General features: G+C 44.9%; 1 protein-coding gene across 1 annotated transcript in view; it reads left to right on the top strand.

The window, feature by feature from the left end:
- MYBBP1A (MYB binding protein 1a) overlaps positions 1–22339 on the top strand; it is a 57473-nt gene that overhangs the window by 7606 nt on the left and 27528 nt on the right. The window contains exons 10-23 of the mRNA XM_033078428.2: positions 188–295; positions 869–994; positions 1700–1903; positions 2551–2659; positions 3064–3151; positions 4192–4343; positions 5033–5122; positions 5765–5890; positions 6580–6744; positions 7757–7914; positions 8736–8870; positions 10072–10177; positions 11059–11190; positions 12671–12739. Coding sequence (XP_032934319.1) covers positions 188–295; positions 869–994; positions 1700–1903; positions 2551–2659; positions 3064–3151; positions 4192–4343; positions 5033–5122; positions 5765–5890; positions 6580–6744; positions 7757–7914; positions 8736–8870; positions 10072–10177; positions 11059–11190; positions 12671–12739 — 1768 coding nt within the window. The remainder of the gene's footprint in view (positions 1–187; positions 296–868; positions 995–1699; positions 1904–2550; positions 2660–3063; positions 3152–4191; positions 4344–5032; positions 5123–5764; positions 5891–6579; positions 6745–7756; positions 7915–8735; positions 8871–10071; positions 10178–11058; positions 11191–12670; positions 12740–22339) is intronic.

The raw sequence follows: 22339 nt of genomic DNA, 5'->3' as shown, positions 1-22339 counted from the left end.
AAAAAGCAAACTTGAGAAGATTATATCTCTTCTTTTGTACCTGTTGCTTTGTTACTACATAACTTTGCCACTTAGTGTGAAGCCTCTAAATATCTGAAAGTCACCTCTTGATGCAGTGGGTTGTGCAGTGTGTATTCATGCTGGGTTCATGTTCAAACTGCTGATTGTACTCACCTCTTACTCAAAGAACACAATACAGGACTGCTAGATTGAGAAGATGGATCATGAACAGACTGGTTAGCATCACTGAAAATGCATCAAGAGCAGAAGAGAGCCTTGTGATGGACATTGCCAGGTGAGACAGATGTCAAGACGTGTGCTTGGGATAATTCTGTGTAGCTCAACAGCAGTATTCCAGATAAGCTGTCCCCATGACAATAGGCAAATCCAGTAGTGGACAAGCTCCATAATAAATCATGTATTTGTTTTCAAAATACCTTCTGCATAATTGGACTAACCTGTGTCATAAGTAGTTGGCACTTAAAATCACATTGGTCCATTAATTTTCAATAAATTTTCCATTCCTGCTCACCTAAACTGCTTGAAGACATTATTTTTAACATCAGGTCTTAAGAAGTGTTTATCTGTCACTTAAAGTGTCTTGGAGAGTATGGCCCACATCTGATTGCCTTAGTATTGTGTTTTGTGGCCTTAAGTGTTGGTGCTTCACTTTTGTGAAGTCCTGAGCGTCTTTTTCTCTTCTTTACCCCTTGTGTCTCAAGAAAACAGTCTCATTGTGAACACTGGCTTTTTTCAGTGCTTGGACTTCCTTGAATGTGGAGCTGTTTAGTTTGCACACAGTGGACTGATTTTGCTTTGTTATGGCCAGTCTGGGTTTTCATTATGTTCCTGTTCCTGTCTATTCTAGGTTTTGCTTCTTCCATGCTTTCTTTGTTGCTAAGAAGAAGAATTCCCAGATAGCTGAGGCTAGTGTCCTTCCATCAGAGCCTCTAAACGAACAGGATCATACAGAGACAGAAAGCTACTTCTTTGGGTAAGGATTTGATTGCATGCTTTAACCTTGGAAATTTCTCCTTTTTCCTGAGGAAACAACGGGGCAAGAAGTTTGGAAGCTTCTATTTGGAAGCTTCAAGCTGCTATTGGAGCATTTCTTTGACTCCAGCCCCAGGACATGGCTTTTTTAAAGGAGATAGACTTTTCAAATACCCATGTTTTGTCCATGGCAAAACTGATGACTATCTGTGAGATTATATGGAAGGTGTGGAGATGAGCTCATGCTGCTTTTCCCCATAATATTTCCTTTGCCTCTGTTGCAAGCTGAAAGGGGAAGGAGCCAAAGGGAGGTGCTGGGGTTGTGCTGGGGGTTTCTGTCCACTGTGTGTGAGGTGCTGGTGACTCCATGGCCCTCCCTGTACTAAGGAAGATAGAGATGGTAATGGATGTTTTTAGATGATTGCCAAACCTCCATAGAAGGAAAGCAGAGGACATGGTGGGACACAGAGTGAGAAACAACTGAGATTAATAGTGTCCTTGAGAGCACCAGCTGGCTTGGGGCCACCAAGACAATGAGCTCTACACTATCTGCATGTGTGGGTTGAAAGTTGAGCACTGTCAGTCTGGGCTGCAGTGAGTGACTAGAACTCTGGGATAAGAGTGCTTTGCTGGTGGGTATGATTTTGGAAAGTGGGAGCAGGCCATTTGGTTCCTCTGACAGTAACATGGCTGTCTTTCTTTGCAGGTTACTCCAGACATTAAACACCCTGCCTGTTCTGGGGGATACACCAGAGGCTGCAGCCTTGAGAGAGAAGCACATCCGTGGTGTGACTGCAGATGGGAAGCTGTGGATCTTTCTCATTGTTGAGTATGCCAGCAAGCTGCTCTCCTGTGAGCATGTCAAAGCTGTGAAACCTTTTACCAAGGAACAGAAGGAAATCTGGGAGAGGTGAGGCTTTTGGGAAACTGGGTGCTGGGTTGGTGAAGTGAGAAAGGTGGGAAAGGCCTGGTCTTGGTTTCTCTTTAGAACAGTAAAAGAGATGTTGTATTCTCTTTGCCTCCTGCTGTTCTGGTTGCTGTAACACAGCCATTTCACAGGCAGTGGTAGTTCTTTTTCTTCCCTTTGAATATCCTGCACCCATGGCTGGGTTTCAGAGTGTCTTTTTGTTCTTTTTTTCACCTCATTCCTTTCTTCCTCTTTCTTCTATATGTTAACTATGATAGCCATGTCTTTTCTATTTTTGCTCATAGTCCTTCTCCCCAGCATGATTGTAACAGTCTGCTCATCTTTTCTCTTAATTAATGCCTGTACAAAGTTCTCAATGACTCTTTTCTGAGTTTGATTTCCCATAAATGTCCAGCCTTGGCTGTAGTATTAGGGATGTAGTCTGTGCACAAGTGCAGTTTTTTTATAACCCACATTCAGTGAGATACTATTATTGGATTGAGATGTGTGCTAGAAGAGTACCCAATGCAAAGAAATGAAATGCTAAGTACATAAAACAGTACTATAGTTTTGGTCACGTTTTTAGTCTGGTCATAGGAAATGATTTGCTGTTGTAATTGTGAAAAACTCAGAGAGGTTTCTTTCTTCAGAACACTTCAGTCTGTGAAGAATCTGCAGAAGAAGGGAAACAAAGCAGACAGTGCCAAAGTTGGTGCTTTCCAGCAACTTCTGCTTTCATTGGCCATTCATCTTTTCAAAGTAAGATCTCTGATGAATATTTCTGTAGTATAGAATAGGTTACTATCTGGGCTCTGAACACCAAGATGGGGAGGGAGTTCCTCTATGTTCAGAAATCCAACCTTTCAGAACCTCTGGCTTCTGAAAATGGGCAACTGGCAGCTAATAAACTGTGATTCTTACACTGCCTATAGACATGTAGTGGGCACAGCTTGGCCTGAGCATTAGTTCTGCCCTTGATTTGCTGCTGACTGGAGCAATTTTTACTTAATTTCATGAGGTTTTTTTTTCCTGCAAAAGAGTTGTAGTATTTGATTGTAATATATGTACCTGTTTAGAGTGGTCCTTAGATTTGGAGCATATTCCTTCTGTTGGTGGTGGTGGGGAGTTCTGATCCTGTTTACTGCCTGCTTGTGATCAAACAGGATCAGTCTGAAACAGTGGATGTTCTGAGTGACCTTCTGAACTGCACAGAGAGGGCCTTCAGCAAAGAAACCAAGAAGAAGAAGACTGGTGAGTCCTTCCTACACAAAGAAAGAGACTGGGATTGTTAGTAGTCTGTCAAAGACAGACAGTTCTGCATTAGTGAAGCACTCTGGTTCTGGCTTGATGCCCTTACCCTCAGGAGAATCCCTTCTTCATTCTGTTTCTAAGTCTTCTGCTCCAGTTTTCTGTCTGCAGTGTCAGTGGGTTGTGTTCCTGTGTGCCTTGGAAAGGAGAGCTGGGCTCCATTGCTGCCCTTGTGAGCACTCCAAGGGGGTTCCTTTTCCTTGAGTCATTGTTCTGTGGGCCAGTGGCTGGTGGTGGACTGGTGGTGTGTGCCTGGCAGAGCTGTGGCCTCGAGCATCCAGCAGGCATGAAACATGTTTTTTTCTTAGCCTGAGTTTTGAGCAAACTAAATTTGTCCTCTGTGTATGCACAGCATATTTGGAGATGGAGGCTGATCCTTGTTTAGGGCCTCTGGACCCTCTAGGTTGGGACTTGACCAGGAAAGAACTTGGCTTGGTCTTTTGATTTCCTCTCCAACTGTGGTCTTGTTCTCCTGAAATCTGTGTAAATCAATTTGAGGGCACTGTGAAAATAAAAGCTGTAATTCGTTGGTGGTTTGATTGTTTGTAAAGCAGGATTCCCAAACTTTGGACTAAAGGACGAATTTCAAATGCCATCACTTTTCATGGGCTGCTGTGACTTCTGATTTCACTGAAACACTATAACATATAGTGTTATATATACTTCAGCTGACCAGCTGCTAATTGCTTTAATGTGGCCAAGTAGGTGTCACACAACTTGCAGAACTGCTAATCTAAGTAATGATTTAATAAATAGTAGCTCTTGTTACCTAGGAAGCTTTTGGAGTGGTCAAAAGACCATTTCAAGCATGTTTCTCCCTGTGGTTTCTCCCTCCCAGCCTTCTGCTCTGGGTTGCTGAGTGGCTACTTTTAAGAGTCGGGTAGAAGGACAATTTTATTTTTTATTCCTTGGTGAATTTTTCTGTAGTTTCTTACTGATATGCCAATGTCTCTTGCTGTCATTGTTTTTTTGTTCCTGTGCAGACAACTCAGAGCCAGGATGGGTTGAGGTGATGGTGGAAATCCTTCTCTCCCTCCTGGCCCAGCCCAGCCTCCTCTTACGTCGCATTTCCAAGAGTGTGTTTGTATCGATATGCCCTAACCTGACCAAGAGGGGCTTGCAGCTGATCCTGGATGTAAGTGAGGCACTAGCAGGGCCTTGTACTGTTTGCCTGTTTTGTCCCTCACAGATCTATACAAGCATGTCTCAAATTTGGGTTTAATTTACAGTCTACTTGATTTAGGAAATGCCCAATGGTGTGTGCTACTGAATTTGAAGTGTAGTTTAGAGAGAGTTATTTTTGTTTGGTTGTTTTTTTACAGGAGCCTGAGATCTGCTAAATTTAAGCTGTATTATTTGGTAGTTTTAGGCTGAGGAAATTCCTGGGTCAGTTTATATAACTGGTAGATTTTATATGTGACTATAAATGGTAACATTTCCTTTTTCTAGAAAGGTGCTTTTTTCATAGAGGTGCTAAAAATAAGTGACACTAAAAATCTGAATTGGTCATACCACTAAGAAAAGTGATACCTACTGAGAAAATGATATGTGGATTGCAAAGATGGGCTGTCAGGTACTTTGTGAGGAACCTAATACTTCATTTGTAGCAAACAAGATGTGCAATGCCACCAGCCTCTTCAGGTTTCTCCACCTTTTTTGTTACTTACAGAAAGAACTTGGCATGTTAACAAACAGAATGTTAATGCCCTTATTTAAAATTCTGTTATTCTACTGGTTTACTGTGCTGAAATTTCTGTCTGTTGTACACAATAAATGCTTAAAAAGAAAATACTGAAAAAATGCAATCCTTTTTTTTTTTTGTAGGTTTTTGACCCTAACCAAGAGGAAGATGAAGAAAGTGCAGTTGTTGTGATGGAAGAATCGAACAAAAAGACCAAATCTTCAGAGGACACGGTAACTGTGCCATTGCCAGGGACAAACACTCTCCATGTCCTCAATGTTTAATGTTTCTCCTGATCTGTGTCAATAGATTAACATCATTTCTCTGTTGGAGAAAAACGACTGTCACTCTATTTAAAGGTTTATTTTAAAAGTTCAACACACAAATGACTTGTTGGAAATGCATGCTAGTCTCTTGGCCTGCTGTTGTAGGTGTGGCTAGTTGAACAGATGCCTTTCTGAGAAGAAATTGCTGCATCCTGAAATGAGCACAGACCTCTCCTTTCTGCAGCCACAGATGGAATCATGGCTGTGATGCACAGCTAGCTGGATTCCAGAGCAAATGTTTTTAAGGACTGTAGAGATTCAAGTCACGAAGCATTACAGGCATCAGCAGAGAGGAGGGTCAGATGGGAGCTGTTCCTAGGAAACTTCTCTTTGATACTTATTTAATATGACAGAGAAGCCTGCATTATATTCTACCTTCAACTCTTGTGGAGACCTGGTACCCCATTATGTGAGGTGTCTGTACTTGGAACTGAGGGCTAGAAGGAAGGCAGGAGGGGTGGGTTGAAGTTTTCTTTCTGAACAGTGACACATCTCAGAATTGAGTTGGGCTGGTATGGTGGACTCAGGAGATGAACTTTCCTTCCTTAGGATGAAGAAGGAAGTGAGGACTCCTCAGATGAAGACAGCAGTGACAGTGGAGATGAGGAGGATGAAGAAGTTGATGATAATTTTCGCAATCAGCTGATGAAAGTTCTCCAAGCAGGGAATGCTGTGGTATGTTTTCACTGCCTGCCTTGCCACAGATACCAGGAGGTTGGGATGGTGAGAGATGATCTAGTACCCCTCATCCTGCCTGAACTCCTGCAGTCTTGGCCCTTGCAGCCATCTTTGTATGGCACTTGAAACAGCTCAGGGTCTTAGGTGAGCTGTGGGAATAAGTCACTTGTCCTTTTATTTATTGTTCATATGTCTTGAGCACTTTAACTTGTTCAGTCTAGGCTGTCACAGCTTGTGCTCCTGCCTGTAATAAATGAGATTGATGTGAACTAAAGCACTGAGATCCTGTTAAGTGTGTTGGCTGCCCTGTGTGGAGGAGTGTTCCCTGAAGGCCACTCTGGAGACTTACTATAGCAGTGATAGAGTTTGGTTTAATGATTCCAATAAAGATTGCAGACATAGCAACTTATGAACCTCTTTACTGAAGGAGGAACAGCATAGAGGTCAAAACCTCAGTTTCTTTCCTCTCCTGGCCCTCTCTACATGTTAGTGCTGTGCAGTCAGATTATCTGATGAGAAGTATAAGTGAGATTTCTCATGGATCTGAGCATGTTTTCCCTCCCTACAGTATTATTTTAGGTTAGCTACATCCCTGCTTGAGTCTGGTCTTGGCTCTGCTTCCCTCCTCACTGTCTTTTTGAAGTATATGTGTTGATGTGTTGGGTTTTCTCTTCTAAAAACAAAAGGAAGGAGATAAGAGTGATGAAGAGCTGGATGATGATGCTATGATGGCTCTTGACAAGAACATCTCAGCCCTTTTTGCTGAGCAGCAGAAACGGATCCAGGCGAAGAAAGATGAGAAAGACAAAATGCGGAAAGAGAAGGTCCTACGGAGGAGTTTCAAGGCTAAGGTGGGAGAGAGGTGTTTGATGTGAAGACCTCTGGCTTGGTAATGTCAGTTGAAGCCTATGAGCTTCCTAACACTAAACAGCTTGGACATTCACATGTCATGAGCTCCTGGAAGCTGGGACTGGATTGTTCTGGCTTTGTACAGCACCTGGCACAGCACTGTTGGGATTGGTGACTGGGGTTTCACAGGCCTGTTTGAAAACCAGGATTGTGCTGTCAAAAAGTGCTCTGTGGTTTTCGTTTGCTGATCTAAAATGCTTAAATTGATAAGATCCTTTCTCACAGCTACCCAAAGATGCCTGTCAGGTTTTTTTTTAACTGGAAAAACGTGGTGTTCCTTGAAGAGACATGCATGAAATGCCTCGGTTCGTTTTGCAGCATAAGCTTTTTTTGGCTTGTTATGCCGGTAAAATCAGAGGGGATTTTGATAAACCCCCTGTAATGCTGAGTTCAGGCCGCCTGGTGTCACTGTGGTCCTTCTGGGACGTTCCAGCATCCAGGGACAGCTCCAGCTGCTCCCAGACAGAAATGCATCAGGACTCGGGTTAGCCAGGGCTGAATGGTGAAGTGAGACAGGGACTCTGCATTTCCCTTCTGATGCTGTTCTACAGAAAGGCTGATTTCATGCTAATGCACTGTCTGTAATGTTGTAAAGCCTCAAGAGGGGCTTGCAGGGGCAAGAGCTGTCAGTCAGTGGTGCTGACAGGGACCTGTGCCAGGTTAGAGTGACTGCAGGTCTGGCCAGGTAACACTGATTCTTGGAACTGTTCTTTCTGAATGCACAAAATACAGCTGGAACCAAAGGACATCTCTTAATCTTCAGTGTCAAATTTTAATTTTTAGTTTCCCATGCCGTAACAGTAAAAATGATAGCAGAATGTGTACAGATCTCAGCTGTAAATAATTTTCTTCAGCCCCTTCCAGCTGCTCCACAGCCTACTGGTAGGTGCTGTGAGTAAGTCCATCTTGTTTCCCTGCCTGCTGTACTCCTCACATTGATAACTGTGTTTGCAGGTGTTGGATCTGATTGATGCATTCCTGGTTAAGCAAGCAGAGAACCCCTTGGTGTTTGATATCATTGAGCCCCTGCTTCAGTTTATTGAACAGTGCATGAACTCAGGCTCTGACAAGCAGGAAGTTGACATCCTCCAGAAAACAGCCAGTATCTTCAAGTAAGTGTCCTTAGACCTTCAGATAATAGACAATGGTTTTTGATAAACTGTGGTATTGGTTGAATACTAGGAGCTGGTCTTTCTAAGGCTGAAGGTAATTGTTATGCTTAGAGATTGTGTAGGTTAGATTACCAGCACCACACACATACACAGTGCTTAGTCATAACCTGCAGGAAAGGAATTAGGATCTGGATTTTCTAGACTAAAGGACTTGAAATGTCAAACCTGTTTGCAGGTGGAAGCCTCAAGAACAAATACAGGTGTTGTAGCTATGGAGCCATGTCACTGAATGCCTCCACGGACCTCTGACCTGTGAGTCAGACCATGCAACAACGCCCAAGGCTTACAGAGTTGCTGCTGTGGCTGGAACAAACTCTCAACAAGTTATTTCTGAGACAGGCAGAGTGCAGATTCTCCGTTGAGGGCCAGAAATGAGGCATGATACCAGCTAGACAGACATGATGTGTCACATGTGTCCTCTGTGCACCACTTCTTGACATCCTCAGCACTCTCTAAAGCATTTTCAGTGCTACCCCAGTTGAGAAGTAACAAGGTTTGAGGTAGTCAGTCCCCTTTGTGGGAGCTCTGAAGGAAAGTCGGCTCTGATGTCTAAATTTGTGCTTGAAGGTGAAGAGTGTTCAGTGTCCTCACCCTTCTTGCCACAGCCATGTGCTGCCCACAGCTAGAATTGTCTGTTACCACTCACTGTGTTCTGGTTTTGTTCTTGTTCACCCTGATAAAGTGGTAGGTGTTGCAGGCCATCTGCTCCCCAGAGCTCTCTCTGCAGGTAATGGCTTTGGCTTTGTTCTGATGCTGTGCAGGAACTCGCTGTGCCGCAACAAGCAGTACTGCAAGAGAGTGGCCCCCCTGCAAGAAGAAGTGCATGCTTTAGTGCAGAGACTTGTCCAGAAAGCCTGCAAGCACACAGACTCTGCAGTGGCTCTCTATTACTTCAGGTGAGTGTTCACAAAGAGCATCTCTGCTGATGCTGTGAGATCTGAGCAAGTGTGATGTTGTGTGTTAAGAGGTCTGGGAAGCAAGAGCCTTGCAGAAGGCTTGATACCAGCATCTGTGTCTTACATAAGGACTAGTCAGTCCTGGCAATCTGAAGCATTTTCAAACATGGCTATTTTTTGTGATTGTCTTTTATAGCTTCTGTGATACAGAAATGGTCTGTTATAACGTTGCTGCTGCTGCTGGTGGGAAGTGCTTTCCTGAGGCTTCTTCTGGGAGTAATGCAGAGTGTATGATTCAGTGGGGGATGAGTGTAATTCCCAGTCAACCTGTGATGATTGTTCTTTAAAGATGGTGTTTACTGTCTCCATGATAGCACAATGAGGGCAATAGCAATTGAGTCCTGTACATACCAATATTTTCTCCTTTGCTGTAGAATACAGGAAAATGAGGATAAGCCAGATACATATTTGTTAGAAAGATGAGTGATCTTGCTGTTCCCTGGTGTAAGTAGGAGTGCCATTTACCAGCAGGCTCCCTTGTGACATGCAGACAGTTTCATGAGGACTTTCATACTCAGTCTGGGATTTTTCAGCTTAACTGTATGTACAGTGGGTACCATGTTGCATGGCCAGCCCAGTGCCATTGGACATGGTTGGCTCTGCAGCACATCTCCCCCATGGCTGTGCAGGGACTGTGGTACTTTGGCAGCATGGGGCTGGCTGTGTGTGCTGCATGGCTCCCTGACAGCTTCCCAGCAGTGGCAGTCCTCAGTGGAGCAGTGCCCAGGAAATACTGCATTTTCCAAAAGCACAGAGATGTGCATGCTCTCCCAATGGATATGCCTGAGTTCTCCAGCACATGGCTGCTGAGGCTGAGAGGCCATGCTGCAACACTGGCTGAGCTGTGCAGGCTCAGAAATCCTGGGCAAGGTGCAGAACTACTCCAGCAGTGCCAGTCAAAAGCATGAGCTTGAGGAAACCAGGCTGGTATTGGGGATATCTGATGACACATAATGAAATGATTCAGCTTCCTAAGATTTCTTTGTCTTTAGGTCTGGCCAGAGTGGCTTAGACTAGAGAAGGGACCCTCTCAAATTCTGTAACCATCTTTGCTACAGAATAAGCTGCCTGTGCTGCTTGACCTCTGCCCTTGGGTAGCTTCACTGTTGTAACCTCTGTGTTCTCCCCTTTTCTTTTATAGTGCCTCATTATACCTGCTCAAAGTATTGAAAGGAAACATGTCATCAACTCTTCCTCCCCCTGAACCTGAGAAAGAGAGTGACAGCAAAGCAAAGCAGGCATGTCAGGTAAGACACCAGGCTGCTCCTGAGAATGTGTATTTTGCCAGTAAAACTGCAGTAGCTGGTTCTGCTGAGTGGGCCTTCCTTGTTCACTGTCACTGGGCCTGCTGCTTGCAGGTACCTGTCAACATGATCTCCATAACACTGAAAATTCCCCATCCCTTTCTGGCCCTCACCCTCCTGCCTTTCAGTGCCTGTTTGCCTGGAGGCACAGGGGCTGCTGATTCAGTGGATCCAGGTTATGTCCAAAGAAGCCTCATGCTGGGATGCAGTGCTCCACACTTGGCTCTTCAATGAGTCCTGTTTGCTTGCATCCATGTAGCCTCAGCAGGTCTCAGCTGGTTGCTGTGTGTATGGGTTTCTTGTTCCCCACCAGAGGGGGATGTTGGAGCATGAACACAGTTTTGGGATTGCTGGATCCCTGATCTGTGCTAGGACATGTCTGTTGAGTACCTCGGAGTCCTGGACATAGGTGCTAAGTGTATGTAGATACAGATATGTATATACACTAAAATCTACAGATACAAGTAGCTCTTCAGCTGAGAACTCCTTGTGCACAGCCCAGCTACTGCTTGATGAGCATGCAGTGCTCTGTGAGCCTTGTGCACTGCTCCTGCCAGCCACAAACCTAGAGCACAGCCCCCACACTACATGGACTGTGTGTAGTCCTACAAGGAAGCTGTACTGCCCTTCAGTGACAAAGTCATATGGCTGTCAGTGCCTGGGAGAGTTATTTGGGACTGTTTCTTCATAGTTCTGTGTCATATCTCAAGCATGCCTAGTTGTTGGGAAAGCCTCTTAGAACTGATGAAAATTAATGTATTCATGTTAGTGCTTCATTCTTGTGTTTCACTGGAAATGCTTTTGTTCTGTTTTCTTCCCTGCAGCTTTTGAACCCAGGTTGTTTGAATGTGGAGAAGGTGGTTGTTATCTATCAAGAGGCACTGACCCAGTTCCTCAGTAAGAGGAACAGTCCCCTTACCTTCTCCATGTTCCATGATCTCTTCAAACGCTTCCCAGTAAGTGCTGCTGAATGTGTGCTGTCTTCTGCTGGCTCCAAAGTATGATTATAATTCTGGGCAAAGCAGGGAGAGAAACTTCTCTGCTTTATTGCAGACTTCTGAAATTGCTGTGAGGTTTCTTTGGATTTTCACCTGCTCAGACTCTAAAACAGACTCAGTTTTTATAGCAGCACTGCAGGAGGCCGGGATCTCATTTATGGTTTGGACTGGGATACTGCATGCAGAAAGCAGGTGAACAGCAGGCTACTCTTTAAAACACAGCCAAAGAAACTCTAATTTTTTACCAGTATTCAAGACAATATGGGTGAGCAAGGCTTGCACAAAGGCAAAACAGGTCACCTTGTTTGAACAACCAATGTAGCTCTGTCCATCTCTGCTCTGACTCTGTGCTCAGTTTCTCAGTTTTCTTCCAAGAAGGCTGAGGAGTGTAAAGTCTAATTGGAATCTAATCTCCAAGCCTGATATTCAGGGAGTGCAAGTGTCTGAAATGTCTGAGATGTTTACTGCAAGCTTGACCTATGCCTGGGGCTGGTCTCCTCTATGAGGACAGCCATTTTTTAAGGAACAGCCCATGGGCCTGAATGTCATACAATTCTTCAGGGGTTTTTGGGTCAGAGCAAGCTAGAGACAGCTGCCAGAAGCCCTTTCTCTAAACCTTTTAGAATTGATGTCTGACATGAGGGTGGGAGGAGATGCTTTCAGACTCTGAGGACTCCATCCAGGAGAGAGTTCCTCTGCTTGCCAGGCCACAAGGCCTCGTATGTGAGTTTGAGAGATGGAGGGAGAACAGGGTTGTATATTGCCCACATGGACAGCAAACTTAGGATCCTATCTGCAGGTTTCTAAAGCCTTTGGATTCCATATGACTGTTCCTTGTAAAGTTGTCTTTTAAAATCACCACATCTACATGTCTTTCAAAATACCTCCAGGGGTAGTGACTCAACCACTTCCCTGAGAAGCCTGTGCCAGTGCCTGACACTCCTTTCAGTGAAGATGTTTTTTCCTTATACCTAATGTAAACCTCCTCCCTGGTGCAATTTTAAGCCCTTTCCTTTTGTCCTGTCATTTGTTCCCTGGGAGGAGAGACCAATCCATACCTGGCTACAACTCAATATGTTCTTCTTTGCCTGGGACTGGGGTTCTGCACAAAGTGAATTGACACTACAAGAAAATGTTGGCCAGATGCAGACTTTAGTTTTCACTTGCCAGAACATAGGGGGTGAAAAGTGCTTGCCTGATTTTTCCAGGTGAAGAGTTTTGCTGCTGCTTTTTGTTGTGATCAAGATTGCACTCAGAGGTGGTGTGAACAAAGCTGTTAATTTTCAAATAAACTGTTGCTGATTTCTGAGCATTTCTCTTTCTTTTGTAATTTTCTTCTTACTCAGAAGGCTGTGTAAAATAGAGACTGTTTTGCTTGAAAAACAAACCTGTCTGTCAGCACATCACTAATAAGAGACTGTGTCTTTCTTTGTTCCAGATCATGTGTAAGCCATTAGTAGATACTATTGCTGGGTTTGTCACAGCAGCAGCCAGGCAACATCAGCAGGTAAGAATGAAAGTAAACAGACAAAGCTGTATAGCATCAGAGAAGTCACTTAAACATGGCAGTTCAGATGATTTTTAATATGTTTATAATATGCTTTTAGGGCTGCTCAGTTTTGGAAGTGGCTTCTGGGGGGGCAGAGCTTTTGCAAATGCTGCCTTGCTGCTTCAGGTGTGTGAAGCTGTGGAAGTGCCACACAATATATCCACAGTCATGGGGGTTCTTTGGTAGCATCTCCTTCAAAAACTGCCTGCAGCTTGAGGCCTGATTGTAATAGGGGTTGACTCCAGTTGTCTATTCCTTGATTACTTCTTTCTCAGTAAGATGTTCCTCAGTATTAATGGATATGTTGTAGTCCCTGCCTCCTCATGCTTCCTTGAGGTCAGGTTCTTGAGTCTGTTCTGTGCCTTGCTAGCTGTCCTGCATTTTATAGTCTGTGTGCTGCTGTATTTAGTTTAAAACCACCTGTATCACAGATCTGATTTTTGATGGCTGGTTGCCTGTGCCTGACTAACACAAAATTAGTGGAGCCTTATCAATAAACCATTGCAGGGTGAGTGCACAGCTCAGTGGTGCTGGAGCAGGGAATGAGGCCTGTCTGGGTTTTCACTGCAGTGGGGGGGCCTTTCACAGTTAATAACCAAAATCCCTCTAGGCCAGTAGCACTGTCTCAAACTTTCCCACCCCCCAGCTGTACCCTGTGTCTGTCCCCTGCAGAAGTGCATCCTAGATTGATCTTGCTCTTTCATAAACAGCAGTTTTATTGTTTCTGATCATTGCAGGGAATGGGAAGGGGTAGGTATGTGTTTGCAGTAGGGCTGCTTTACATTGTCAGTGTAAATTGCAGTTCAGACTGTTTCACCCAACAGGAATGGCTTTGATTTAAAGAAGACAAAAAAAAAAAAAGGAAAAAAAAAAGAACAGGAATTGAGCTCTTAATAATTTCAGTGGATGGTAATAGATGGTAATAAGGATGTGTTACACAAATAACAAATTAATTGTAAGGCACGTACTTGATCCCATCCTCAGGAGACCAGAGCAGCATCCCAAGCAGACAGCTCCATTATGTGGGTATCTGTACTTCTCCACAGGGAATAGCATTCTCCTTCTACCAGGGCTTCCACAAAGCTGCTGGAGCTTTGTTTGCAGAGCTTGTTTGCCTGTGGGGGGGAGGAGTAGGGGAGGACATGTGGAGTGTGTGGGAGCTGGGTACAGAACATGGATATACTGCTGTTCAAACAAAGCCACATGGAGAGTGAGCCCTGGAAAGCCTGTGGAGCTTGGAGTTGCAGCTTTACATTTTTTTCACAGTGCTTCCTTTTCAGGAATTCTGACCTCCCAGCCTCAATGTCTAATTTGTCAGGTCTTCAATTAAATTTTCTAAATGATTCTCAATGCAAATGTGTTTTGGTATCCTAGTGGGTAGCATAGCAGTCAAGCCAGGTGGGTGTATGTGCAAAGTGATGTGGGTGAAGCAGGGGAGTAACTTCTCCCTGGCAGCCTCTGGGAAAATGAGGTGGAAGGACTCAGCTTCCAAGAGGGCTGCACTAACTCAAGAGTCCTGAGAACACCAAAGGTCTTATGATACTCTGAATTTGGCCAGCCCTGATGACTGAGAAGCAAATGAGGTGATCTTCCACTTTTAGCCCTGAATACTGGCTTCTAATCATTAAACTAGCTTAGTCCCAGGGACTGGAGACTTCTGTTCTAACACTCCTCTTGTTAGTGGTGATTGTTCTGGATATGGCTGCTGCGTCTGTATGGACAGCTAATCCCACTGGGATTCTGACTTGGCTCTGCAGATAGCTTTAGCAGGGTGTCCCCAGGGCCACACCAGGTGGGAAGAGCCAGCTCTGGAGAGGTGTCTTGTGCTGGCCTGATAATGAACCCTGGGGCTCTGGCCCAGCAGGGCTGCTGGCCACTGTCCCAGCCAGCCTGGGGGAGAAGGAGATGCACCTTCAGGGTGAGCTTTAAGGTAATTGTGAACAAAAAGAAAAGTGATTAATGAAGAGGATGTGAGGGGGCTGTTCTTTCCTCCTCACCCTATTACCTGGGAAGTTTGTGAGTGGAGGCAGGGGCTCTGTTCCACATCTCTCAACTAGACTGGTCCTTATGTCTTTAGGGTCTCTAAGCAAGATTTTGTGGCCACTGGCCTACATTCCCAGCTCTTCAAGAAGCTCTGCTCTTGCTGGGGCCTCTAGTGTAAAGTTAAACTTTCAAGTTTAGATCAAGTTTAGATGATTAAGTGACTGCCCTGGCCCAGCCTGGCTGAGGCGGTTTGCAGAACACAGTGTACAGCAAGGCCTGGTCAAGAAACAGCAAACCTGACCTGTGTGTGTGCTGTTGTTCCTGTGCCTGCTGCTGTGGGCTGCTGCAGGTCAGTCAAACTCCATTTCTGGGCATTGGTAACAGAGAAGATCCTGTAGGAAATGCAGGAGCCATTCCGATGCTGCTCAGCTGGCACTAGCTTGGAGAGGAGCAGTGTGGCCTCTCCAGCCCCAGCCATTTGTCCTGGGGCCCTTTTTGTCTGCCTGCTGCCCAGGTGTTCGTGCATTTTGTGTCATAAAATGGGACATGAGGATGATTTGGCTGAAAACTTATCTTGCCCTTGCACAAAACTTTTTTTCCTCCTTTTGCCATGTTGAAGTTAATTTCAGTCAATTCACTTATTCAGAGCACAAGGGCAGTCTGTTCAGGGGCAGGAGTGTGAATGAAATATGTGATTTACTTCATCAGTGACAGTGCTCATTAACATGAAATTATGGCTTCTGTGAAGTCAGTACAAGAATACTGTGAAGGAGAGATTGTATGTGGACTGTTGGCTGTAGCTGATGACCCAGACAACTGGGTCTTGCACTGCTGCTGTCTCTGTGCATCCTGTCTCCCTCAGCTGGTCACCTCTAAAACCTGGAGAACAGCAAATCCTCAGCTGCAGTGCTGTGTCTCTACACACAGAGGTGTTTGTAGTTATTGGGTGGCTGTTACATGTCTCTCTGGGAGGTACTTTTCTTTGGCCTGAGTGCTTGCTGTAGAGTAAGGTGTTTTGGAGGTATTAAAAGGTTGCATTTTGATGCAGAATTTACCAAAAGAAAAGGAAGCTTTAAAACTTTAGATGGTGTGACTGACATTGTCAGCCCTTTTCCTCTGTCAGCCCTGTTCCTACAGGTCTAAAGGAGCAGTGAGGTTGTTCAGCTCCATGTTGAAGTAATTTGTGAGATAAAACAACACTTTGGGGGGGTGAGAGCTCTCAAGGCAGTTTTAAGTGTGACTCACAGTGATTGGGTTGGTAGGTTTTCTTAGCAGTAATGTTAACAAATTTTAAACTGGAAAGGTGAATTTGCAGTGGCCTTACTCAGACTGGACTTGAGACTGAAGTCTCAAGTACCTGTGGCCAAGTTCTGCTCCTCTGATGTTACTGCTGGGTCACAGATGCCTGCAGGAGACAGTAATGGAGCAGTTTCCCTGGAAAAGGAAAGAGATGGAGAGATTGGTGTTATTTGGGAGTGGGAGAACAAAGGCAAGGGATGTTTTACCAGGGAAGGGGGGTTGCTGTCCCACCCTGAATTCATTTAGTACCTGTTTAAACCTGTACATCAGAAAGATACAACGTGTGTGACAGTGGATCTACAAAACCATCTTGTTCCAGACTGTTCATGCTTGTCACCCATTGTGAGACCACAGTGGCTGCAGCACCCTGTGACTTGTGCTCTGCTGGTTCAAATGCATTGTGCCTGTGGCAGCTGGTGCTCTGAATGCTCAGTGATGTTGGCTGGCCTGTTTCCAAACTCTGCCTTTCTTCAAGTGGGAAGTTGAAGTCCCAAACATGCCTGTGTGAAAGTTAAAATGCTTTAGGCTTTAAAAAATAATCAACATATGAGTGTTTGGTTGTCACTCATTTGTTGAACTGAGAAATCTGGTGGGGTTTGTGATGGTTTGGGTAGGGTTTTGTTTTGTTTGTGAGCTTTTTTGGTTTTTTTTTTTCTACAATAGCAGTTGGGATCCCTTTCACAAACTTTTGTTCATCCTTGCCATCCTGTATGTATGTTACACCAACATATAACTTCAGGCTGTACTGTCTTCTCAGAGTATATAGCCTGCCTCATCCCTGCCATGTGTGCTTGCCATGTTCTCTGTTGTAGAAAGAAATTACTAGATACAAAACCACTTGATTGTAAGCAGCAACTGTGAAGCTTTTCAAGAAAATCTTTAGTGTGGGAGAAGTGCTACAAGTTAAAGTAAAAAACGAAGAAAAAGGTAAAGAATTACTTTGTAGTGCATTCTAATAAAAGTTGTTGAATGCAGTTCTGCAGACTGAGGTCCTAAGAATCAGTCACCTGTCCTTGTCCTTGCAGAAGTGTCTTCAGTGGTAGGAGAATGGGGCCAGTGCCCACATCACAATCTTTTAGTAGATCCAGGCAGATCTGAGAAATTTTCCTTGCAGACAAGCTGCTTACAGCACAGTAGAGTGCAGCTACCACTCGTGGAGTGCAGTAACCAGCACACACCTGTCACACTCCAGGGCTCTGAGCAGCTCAGCCACACCTGGCAGCTGGGGAAAGAACCCCAGTGAGAGCTGCTGTGGGAACATGACAAACCATCACAGGTGGAGCTTGTATTATCCCTTTGAGTTGTCCTGGTGCTAGTGAATTGTGAGAAGTGGCACAGATGATCTCATGGCAGTGCAGTTAGCCAGCAGAATGTGTGTGGTGCTGACAGGATGGGGGAGGCTCGTGCTGTTTCATGGACGAAGGACGTTCCTGTCAGCCTGATGTCTTCCACAAGCACTAAACATATTCTCTCAAATTCTGTTTGGAGAAAAACGAGTGTGAGCTAGTCCTCATTCCTCCTTTCTTAGGACAATTCATTCTTCCTGCTGCAGTTGCTTTCCAGGAGACCTTGACCTTCAAATAACTTCCTTGTGTCTGTTCCAGTGGGTGTAGCGTTGCTTTTTCAATATGCACAAAAGCTTAGTTTTTAGTTTGTGCTGATGGAGCATAAACCAGGGATCAAGATGTGTTTAATTTAATGATTATTCCATGACTCAGCTACATACCAGAACCCTCCTGAGCCTTAGGTGAGGAATGTCTTCCTGGTTTATTTTTAGCTGCACTGGTCTGATGAGCAGAGCTACAGTAACATCTAATTCTGTAATTGTGCAGTTCTGGCTGATGCTGTTGTAGCACAGACCCCTCAGTGCTTCACTGGTAATTGTGCTGAGACTGCAGTAACCCCCCATTCCCATATGTGAGGATGAGTCCATGAACTAATGTTTCTACCCTAAAAGCTCTCTGTGGACATGAGGATCAGAAGAGGGAAAACGTGTGGCTCGTTGCATTGCAGTACCCAGATGTGCTGCTGATGCAGGCTCCTGCAGGCACGGGCACCTGCCAGCTCCCAGCTGGAAACAGGCTGAAGCACAGCCTCTCTGCAAGCCTGGCTGGAACAGCTGGGCTTTTCCCTGAGAAGTCCAGCCTGTTGGCCAGCAGGATTGGAACCAGTTTGGAAATGAGCACTAATAAATGAAACATTACTACTGCCAGGAGTAAGGTGTTGTCTCCATCTTGCTCATGGCAGACACTTAAAACCTCTTCTAGTCTGAAACTTTTTCATGGATTTACAGAAATGGTTTCATATTGTTAGGGGTTAGGTTTCTTTTCCTGTGTTCTTCTTACCTATAGAATTTTCCCCATAAGTTGCTAAGAAACTGGGCATTAATGAGTACCTAAGAAAACAAAGAAGTGGCCAAACTCAGGGAGAAGGAGGGCATCTGGTTGCATTTTCTCTCATCTAGGGCGTTTCTCTCCAAGGGACAGAGATACCTTGGGATTTTGGGCAGGAAAGGGAGGGCTGGGGCAGCTGCTGGCTCTCACTCTGCAGCTTCAGGGGCATCTTCATTGTCTTCTTCATCTTCTGTGGGGTGAGCCTCTCCTCCTGAAAACAGCCACTGACTCGGGACCTTATTAACCCCTACCTCACTAAAAGAGGACCCTGTCCCCATGTGCTCATGTTCCTGAGAATCCTGATCCCCCCATCCCTGCCCTGAGCCCCCATCCCTGCCCTGCTCAGGCCCTGCCACTCCTCTGCCCTTCTCTGGCGTCTCTCTGCCCTGGGTTCTCTCTCTGCCCTGGGCTCTCTCTCTGCCCTGGGCTCTCTCTCTGCCCTGGGCTCTCTCTCAGCTCTGGGGTCTCTCTCTGCCCTGGGGTCTCTCTGCCCTGGGTTTCTCTGTGCCCTGGGTCTCTCTGTGCTGCAGCCCCTGCCCTGCCGGGAGCCGCAGTTCAGGCACTGCCCCGAGTTTCTGATCCATCTCCTGCCCCAGCCCAGGATTTCTGCTCATTCCTGCCCTTCCAGCTGGGTGCTCCTGAGTCCTGCAGGGCAGCGGGACCGGCTGCCCCAGGGCTGGGTGAGGCAAAGCCTCTCCTCCCTCCTGTCCCATCTGGGCTGGCAAGGGGTCCCTGGGGCTGTTTGTTATCAATTCCATTGTTGTTGTTGTTGTTTGTTTGTCCTTTACTAGTAAAGAACTGCTATTCCTATCCTCATATCTTCACCTGAGAAACCCCTTAATTTCAAAACTATACTAATTCAGAGGGAGGGGGTTTACATTCTCTTATCCAAGGGAGGTTCCTGCCTTCCCTAGCAGCCACCTGCCTTTCAAACCAAGACACATATCCATCCCTTGTTCTCTTCCTCTGGGAAAGGCACTGGGGCTGTACCCACCAACACCATTGCTAAGATCCTCTGCAATTACTTTTGCACTGTGGTCACACATCAGTTTGGATACATTCCTGCTTTCTTATTTACATTCAAAGCTATATTGATTGAGGATGTTGCAGTAGCTGGAAGCATAATGAGGCTGTATTTGTCCATCAAGTGAGTTTATTTTCTGTGATTTGGCTGGGACTCTGCAGAGCTGATGTAAGTGCAGAGCTGTCATGAAACTAATGAAAGTAATTTTACTTAGTGTGGAAATGAGAATGGGCACTGAGACAAAGTTCAAAATGTCATCTTATGTCATACAGATTCATTAGTATTTCAAAATGTGTTTTTATAAAGCTGTCTGTGGCAAGGAACCCTTTAAGATCTATCTAACAGAGAGTGTATTTTAGGTAAGTTGCTAATTAATCTTGATGCTTTGGCAGTCTCCCCAAAGGGATCAAACATATACAGACATAATTTTACAGAACTGAAGCAGGTCTGTGCCAGAGCTGCCATCACCAGAAGAGTAAAATATGATCCCAAAGTCCTGCCAAAGGGATATTGACTGGTTGACAGTTGTCCTTCTGAACAGTTAATGTTCTATGTAAATATCTAAGTTAAAAATTAATTAAACTTTAATACAGCAAGAGCAGTAAAAGTGCTGCACAGCCTCAGAAGCCAGCACCCCTCTGTGTGAGTGTTTGGGAGTATTTCACTTCATGCTGGGGGAGATGAATGGATCCCCACACTAATGCACCATACCCTGCCTGTGTGCTCACTGATAGCTTCCAGCAGGTAATAGAGGAAGAGCTTGTTAGGGAACATTTTGCATAAGCTGTTACTAAAAATGAAGCAAAATAAACCTCCCCAGATAAGAAGCAGCATCAGTGCAGCTCTACCTCCGTTGCATCAGCAATGAGCACTGGGCAGGCAGCTGGTGGGAGCTGAGCAATAGGCCCTGAGTGAAAGGTTCCCTTCCTTCAGAGCATCCTCTGTCCCTTGGCACAGCTCAGACCCCTGTGCCTCTCTGGAGGTGTCACTGGTGGACAGACCTTCAGAAGGCAGAGAGATCCAAGGGCTGCAGTGCTGCAGAGGCTGTGGAATCCATCCTTTTCATCTTCCTTGGTTCAGTATGTGCCCTCTCCTCAATAAAAAGAAATCGTTTGCAGCTGGAAAATCTACATCAAACTGACATGCTTTGGCTCCAGTCTGTGTCCTGTTCCTGTTTTTGTTTTCTGTGAGGTGATGGTCAAGGAGAGTTTGTGTTTTGCTGAGCTATGGGTGGGCTCTTGGGCATTTTTGATCTATTTCATCACAAGCCAGCAAAGCCCTGTGACATGAACTGGCTCTAGATATGTAAACTGTCCACTGAAGGGGTAGGGGAAGCAGCTGAATGCTTAAATCCTTTGCTGGGTCAGAGCCAGAATGCCCTACATTTTTATGTGGAGATTTTTAGTTCCCAAACCTTTAGGATGGCTGTGCCTGTGGATTATTGCATCCCAACCGTTCGTTTTTGAGTGTTTCTTGCACTGGGATTGCACAGAAAAAACATTTTCCTTTGGTGAGCAGGAGGACATTGCCAACTCCTATAAACAGTCTCTGATGTTCTTTGGAAAGGTGTCTGATGCCACAGCAATATGTGTCTCCCTGAGGAACTGCTTTCTAAGCCATGTTTCTCTCTTACTTGTGTAAGATGGTTGCAAATTTAAAAAGGTCTGTTTAAATTTTTCAGGTCCTCCTTCAAGACTGCATTTAAAGCTGAGTGCCTGAAATCCCATGGCATGAATTTTCACTTGTATTTGCACTGAGAACTTATTGTGCTCATGGTGTATTCCAGTTTAATTTGGGACCCTGTCACTGAACCTGCAGGGTCTCTTGGCAGCATCATGCATGTTGTGAGCTGTTTATGTCGTTTATTTTTCCTTGATACAGAGTTTTTTTGTTGTTGTTGTACTTCTTTGTGCCTTCTAATAGCCTCTCTGTCTTTTGCCAGAAGTGTCTATAGCAGACAGTTGCCTGCATTGCCCCCAAACAAATCCAGAGTGATACCAGGCATTAATTGACTGGCACAAACACTGCCCTGTTATCTTTATATTCCACCATACTCAGTGTAGCACAAACAGATCATGAAAAAGCTTCTGTTTGCCTCTTTATTGTGATTCTGGAGATCTAGTCTGTATTTATTCTGCTCACTGCTGTTCAACTGATTGTGTTGATGATCATGTAGCAAATCCTCAGTAATGGAGGAAGCATTCTAGCCTGTTGCTGGGAAAAAGTAAGAAAATTAAAAGGTCATATGAACTTTTAATTCTTGTTATAGACACAGCTGCTGGTAAGAGCTGTCCAAGGAGGGAAGTGCTCCAGAGCAGTAACAGCCCTGTGTGTAGGATGGACTTGCTGAGTTAGATTTAAACCATATTGCAGTGATTTTCCAACTCTGAGTAATTTCCTAGCCTACTAAATTAAACTTGCCATCTGACACATGGAGAGTTGATAGTTTTTAAAAAGAGATTGAACCACCCAAGTGTGTTGTGCTCAGCCTCCCAAGCACAGCCCCTCCAACAGTTTGAGGAGTAGGTGTTTGTGTAGAGCAAGTGGGAAAAGTTTGCTCAGAGACAAGGTCATTGCCATGTGTTTAATAATGGTATAACAAACACAGGAGGGGAAGAAGTGGCTGTGGTGTGATAAAATTAGTGACTCAGTCATATGGACTCAAGATATATTAATGCTGCAAAATAGAAAAAATATCAGGATAGAATCCTGTTGAAGTCCTGGGGAATGATTTATGTTCTCTTCACAGTGAGCTATGGGATCTTGGTGTGGGAGTATTAGGAGGTGTGTTGGAAGGGTGTTTTGTTGGCAAGCAAAAAAAGATGAGGGTTTCTACAGCACAAAATGAAATGCCAATCT

Source organism: Catharus ustulatus, chromosome 22 (assembly GCF_009819885.2).
Source record: "Catharus ustulatus isolate bCatUst1 chromosome 22, bCatUst1.pri.v2, whole genome shotgun sequence".
NCBI lineage: Eukaryota > Metazoa > Chordata > Aves > Passeriformes > Turdidae > Catharus > Catharus ustulatus.
The sequence above is the reverse complement of the archived record's forward strand: the minus strand, read 5'-3'. Positions and strand labels throughout refer to the sequence as shown.